Here is a 5,837-nt window from a genome sequence, read left to right on the forward strand (position 1 = left end):
TATGTCTCTGGTTTTATTGTACTCTTTAGTCACATATGATTATTAAGGATTTTTAAATACAGATCATGATCTTTTATACATATTCTTACTAAGAATTTAAAATATATTTTTTTAATATTATCATTCCTTCCACTATATTTTCAAACTATTTAGTATTTACACATAAGAAAGCTTAGATTAGCAAAACTTTATCTGATTTTGTGACTTCGAGGGCATTTGTCATATCATGAAATACATTGACATCAGGAAATACAGGTAAATCATTATGTGGAGTTAATTTCTACCTTTTTTTAAAGCATAGCAAATATAACTTATGATGATTTAATATATTCATTTGTTTTAAACTTATATATCACAAACATTTAAATCTGTTTCTTTATGCTTATCAATAAGTATGCTAGGATAATTATCAGAACATTTTTCCTTATCAATGAAGAAAATAAAGTCCAGAGAAAGCCCTCAAAGGATACACGCAACCAGAGAAGGAAAGCTCCTTATGTTTGGGCTATTATTAGATTATTTGCTTATGTCTGAGGTTACTGCAGTCCTCGTGGACAACAGCCCTTGAGCCTGCACTTCTGTCCCCATAATTGACTTTATGATTGCTCCTCTCCCAATGGAATCCATCACAGAGGATGAGCAAAACCTCAATGTGGAAAACTCCTGAAGAAAGGTATCAGAAGTAAAGTAAGTACTATTGATATTTTACTGAGTGATCATGGACTCTGGAGACCCAAGGTTGTTATGGTCCTCAAATATCCACAGTTATCCCATTGTCCTTATATTAAGATATATAAGGCATAATAGAATACAAGAAAGGAACTCTCCTTCATATATATATTCCTTGAGGCTGTTGGCCCTGACTGAAGAGTGAGAGCCCTTGAATTGATGCAGCTTTGATAAAAAGTTATTCATTGTCATGTGAAGATTGGAATGTTTATCAGCTTCTTTCTCTGCTTCAAAGAAAATGGCTAATATGTAATATATGAAATCACAGAACTACTAATGGAAATAAAATATATACAATGAGGCAATAAAATGCATTTATTTGGGAAGAATATCCTTGACCTGAGATTTGGAAAGAGCTTTAGAAATGCTATCTAGGCTTACTGATTGCTTTGATGTTATTAATTTTAACATACCGATAACTAATCACTTTTTATTCTGTTTTCAGAGTTGGCACAGTAATAATGGAATTCAAATAGATAGAGGTAAAAGAAGGCAAAAATATTTCTAAATATGTTTGTTACTGTTTTTAATAATTCAGACACTGATAGGCAATCATGATGGCTATGGCACTATCATACAGATTATATGTATTCTTTGTATTTTAGATGATATTCTTATTTTAGGTAAAGATAATTATTTAACGATAAATACATTAGGAATAGAAACTCAAAACGTGACGAACATTGGACAGTATATTAAATTACTTCCTTGGTAAATACTCAGCAAAATTATGATCTAAAATACAATAACCTTTAACTTCTTTCACTGCTTAATAGAATAACAGTCTTATGGACTTAGTATTATATAGTTCAAATTCCTGATTCCTTATGACGTTAACATGGTTTTATATGCAATATTTAATTAAGATGTAACTAATTTAGTCTACACTTAAGAAAGTGTTTGTGTTACTAGAAACAAAGCCCAGATTTCATTTGTTTGTTCTTCCTTGTGCCTTTCAGCAGGTTTCTGCCATGAGTGACAGGGGAACAAACAATCACTCGGAAGTGACTGACTTCATCCTTGTAGGCTTCAGGGTCCGCTCTGAGCTCCACATTCTCCTCTTCCTGATCTTTCTGTTTGTGTATGCCATGATCCTTCTAGGGAATGTTGGGATGATGACCATTATTATGACTGATCCCCGGCTGAACACACCGATGTATTTCTTCCTAGGCAACCTGTCCTTCATTGATCTCTTCTATTCGTCTGTTATTGCACCCAAAGCCATGATCAACTTCTGGTCTGAGAGCAAGTCCATCTCCTTTGCAGGCTGTGTGACCCAGCTCTTTCTCTTTGCCCTCTTCATCGTGGCGGAGGGATTTCTCCTGGCAGCCATGGCCTATGACCGCTTCATTGCCATCTGCAACCCACTCCTCTACTCTGTCCAGATGACAGCACATCTCTGCACGCAGTTGGTGGCTGGTTCCTATATTTGTGGCTGCTTGAGCTCAATTCTTTTGACCAGCGTGACATTTACTTTGTCCTTTTGTGCTTCCCGAGCCATCGACCACTTTTACTGTGATTACCGTCCACTTCAAAGGATTTCTTGTTCTGATATCTACTTTCTTAAGGTGGTTTCTTTTTTCTTATGCAGCATTATTATTTTGCCTACCATAATTGTCATTATTGTGTCCTATATGTATATTGTGTCCACGGTTTTAAAGATAAGATCCTCTGAGGGACGTAAGAAAGCCTTCTCCACTTGCAGCTCTCACCTGGGAGTCGTGAGTGTGTTGTACGGTGCTGTGATTTTTATGTATTTCATCCCTGATAGATTTCCTGAGCTGAGTAAAGTGGCCTCGTTATGTTACACCCTAGTCACTCCCATGCTGAATCCTTTGATTTACTCCCTGAGAAACAAAGATGTCAAAGAAGCTTTGAGAAAGATTCTAGGGAAAAAAATACTTTTATTTAATTCTATCTTAACAGTGACATAACTGAAAGACATGGGTATTATGACAGTCTAGGGAGGCATTGACACAAAGAATGCACCAATGATTTTGAAATATTTAAGTAGAAAGTTTATTTATTTAAATCCCTTGTACTTATAGCTGAAGAATACATTTGGTCTATATTTTGCCTAGCTGTTGATTTGGGGATGGAATGGCTTTCTCCATACTTCATCTTCATTTGAGTAAAGACAATGATTGCCATGTAATTTGATTTTAAGGAAAATATATTCCAAGTTTGCTGCTGGCTCTCTAAGGATGATGTTGGGATGTATTGTCTATCTTGAGTCAGTAACAAATGTTATATAGTGTATATAATCAGTAGATGTAACAAAATCTGATATAATAAGACAGATCAAAATATCAGATTTACTGAAAAAAAAAAAAAAACCTTCCCAAGTGCTGAGTGAGAGAAACAGATACTCTGTAGAGTGTACAGGGCCCTGAAGGTGACATATGAACCACTCTCCATTGTGTAGGGGCTGAATGATTGACACACTTATTAAATGGTTTTTCTGACTTAGAGTAATTATTCTTGCAAATCCTCCCTTTCACAAGACAACTGTAATGAAACTGAACCAAAAATAAAGACAATTCATTTTTTTGTTATATATGGCCTAGTAAGAGTTAATTCATCACATTGATAATTATTGAATTTTGATGCCTTCTTGTCCTATGAAGTTTCCTATGTATGAATAATTTCAGTCCTAGCTCACCATCAAATCAAGGGAAAATAGCTATAGAGAACTAAACTGCCATATGTTAGTCCAGTGAAAAAGACATTTATGGAAAATACAAAGAAAGTGTAGTCTCTAAAGGTGAGTGGTTCTATGGTCACAGAACACTTCCTAAGCACATTTTAAAGCAAATAGCATTAAGCCAAGTGAAATAAATAGCTTTCTGTGCACATGGAGAAAATAACTTGATGGTGAACTTCATGTGGTTTATAAGTGATTTGTAACACACAAGACAAAGAGTGAAGCATGAGACTTAAAGGGAAATTCATGGAAATCATACAGACCTATATGTCAGGCCAAGAAAGCTGACCTTTATTCTGTAGACGGGGGTAAGCATTGAGGAATTTTAGAAAGACAGTATTGTATTGAAATTGTCATTATACGAAAATCATACTGGTAGCTTTGAGGAAGATAAGTGCTCTTTGGGAGAAGACGGTAATCCCAGAAAGTGTGTGGTCATCCAAGAGGTTATGGTGGCTCTAATGGAGGGAGTCTTATTAGGGACAGTGAAGAAAGATGACCTTTAGAATGGAAGGTAAAGTAAGCTGGATACTGATTGCTGGTTGGTCACATGAGAATAACCTAGAAGTGAATAATGACTCTAATGTCTGAACATCTGTGCTGGAGAAATGCTACCTCATAATGAGGAAGGAAATATAAGGGTAAGAATAGTTCATTGGGAAGAGTTAAGAAAACAAGCTCAGGTGTCAGACAGAGCTTTCAAATTCTGTTTTTGCCCCTGCAGCTTCAGGTAAGTTACATAGTATCTCCACATTGTTATTTCCTCCTGAAAAATGGGGTGTATAAGAGAATCTCCACCACAGAATCACTTGAATGATTGAATTATGTAAATTTCACGTTTGTTAAATCCACATCAGATTTGTCTTTTCCTCCTGCTCTCAACACTATTCATGTTATGTCTGAGAGAGGAAGACACTAACTTTCTCTGCCCCTTTCTCTTTACTCTGTGCCATGAAGTGTCCCCAGCTCTCCAAGTGTATCTGCTTTCATTTCCATACACAGAGATTGAGAAAAGTTTACTAGTTATTTCAGTCTTTACCTTTCTCTCTGTAGAAAATTAAAGGAAAAGACTGTAAAATGACCAAAAAGGCAACAGAAGGCCCAATTATTTTTTTTTCTAATTAGTGTTTTTTGTAATGTACATTTTAGCTAGCCAACATATAGGGCAATATTGGTTTCAGGAGTAGAATTCAGTGACTCATCATTTACATACAACACCCAGTGCTCATCACAAGTGCCCTCCTTAATGCCCATTACCCATCTAGCCCAATTAAATGCAAAATAGAATCTAACCATCAAATGCTGTATCTAGTCATCTCTATGACCATGTCTTTCTCTAGGCATCCTCTTTATAATTTAACATATGCATCTCTTACACCCAGATTTAAAAAAAAAATGCAGATTATTAGGGAAAATAGAGGTCTTACTAGGTAGAAAACCTTGATGAAGATTTTTAGATAAATGGTCACTGTGCCAAGATGGTGTCTTGTCTCGGGGTGCCTGGGTGGCTCAGTCGGTTAAGCGTCTGACTTCAGCTCAGGTCATGATCTCGCTGGGTTTGTGAGTTCGAGCCCCGCGTTGGGCTCTGTGCTAACAGCTGAAAGCCTGGAACCTCTTTCAGATTCTGTGTCTCCCCCTCTCTCTGCCCCTCCCAAGCTCATGCCCTGTCTCTCTCTGTCTCTCAATAATAATTAAACATTAAAAAAATTTTTTTTAAAAAGATGGTGTCTTGTCTCTTTCCTGAGATGAGGAAGAAAGATGTTTAGGATGAGAGAGGCACATTTTACTAACCCTTCCCCATGAGTAAAGTGCAGAATCACTCGTGACAACATTCAGGTCCTATAATGGAATGAGCCTACAAAGAAAGAGGCTCCTCATCCTTTGACTCATCATCTATTGGAAATGAGTAATGCTTTACCAAACTGAGAAAAAGAACCTAACAATAGGGTTGACTGTTAGGAGAACAATGTTCCTTTATACTCACCATATGCTGCACCCCACAACCACCATTGGACTCACACGCACATATGTACAAACATTACCGTGGTCTCTCTGTCTCCGTCCCTCTGTCTCCATCTCTGTCTCTGCCTTTGTCTCTGTCTCTTTCTCTCATCCAGACACACACACACACACACACACACACAAGATGAACACCAAGAAAGATCACTGGATGTAAAACTGAACCTAGAACAATATACGCCCAATGTCATGCAGCTGACTCAGAAGAAAATCCTCAGGTTGATGCAGAAGCTAACAGACCTCACCGTGACAAGGTATGTACAATAATTTTTTAATTCTGACCTTTTCACTTTTCCTGATGTCAAGAAATGTCTGTGTTGCTATAAGAATTGCATTCTTATATTCTGTTCTCTCTTCTGTTAGGAAATTACTCTTCTCCTTTTTC

At 36.8% G+C, this 5,837-nt stretch overlaps 1 protein-coding gene across 1 annotated transcript; it reads left to right on the top strand.

The window, feature by feature from the left end:
* The first annotated feature begins 1,665 nt into the window (after positions 1–1,665).
* Positions 1,666–2,663, top strand: LOC106982795 (olfactory receptor 9K2-like). The gene has a single exon (XM_015080973.3). The coding sequence runs from the start codon at positions 1,701–1,703 to the stop codon at positions 2,661–2,663; it is 963 nt and encodes a 320-aa protein (XP_014936459.2). The 5' UTR covers positions 1,666–1,700.
* The last annotated feature ends 3,174 nt before the right edge of the window (positions 2,664–5,837 follow it).

Source organism: Acinonyx jubatus, chromosome B4, assembly GCF_027475565.1.
Source record: "Acinonyx jubatus isolate Ajub_Pintada_27869175 chromosome B4, VMU_Ajub_asm_v1.0, whole genome shotgun sequence".
Taxonomy (NCBI): domain Eukaryota; kingdom Metazoa; phylum Chordata; class Mammalia; order Carnivora; family Felidae; genus Acinonyx; species Acinonyx jubatus.

Excerpts from the sequence above, each read along its gene's own strand:
- LOC106982795 (XM_015080973.3), top strand. The coding sequence starts at position 1,701 with ATGAGTGACAGGGGAACAAACAATCACTCGGAAGTGACTGACTTCATC.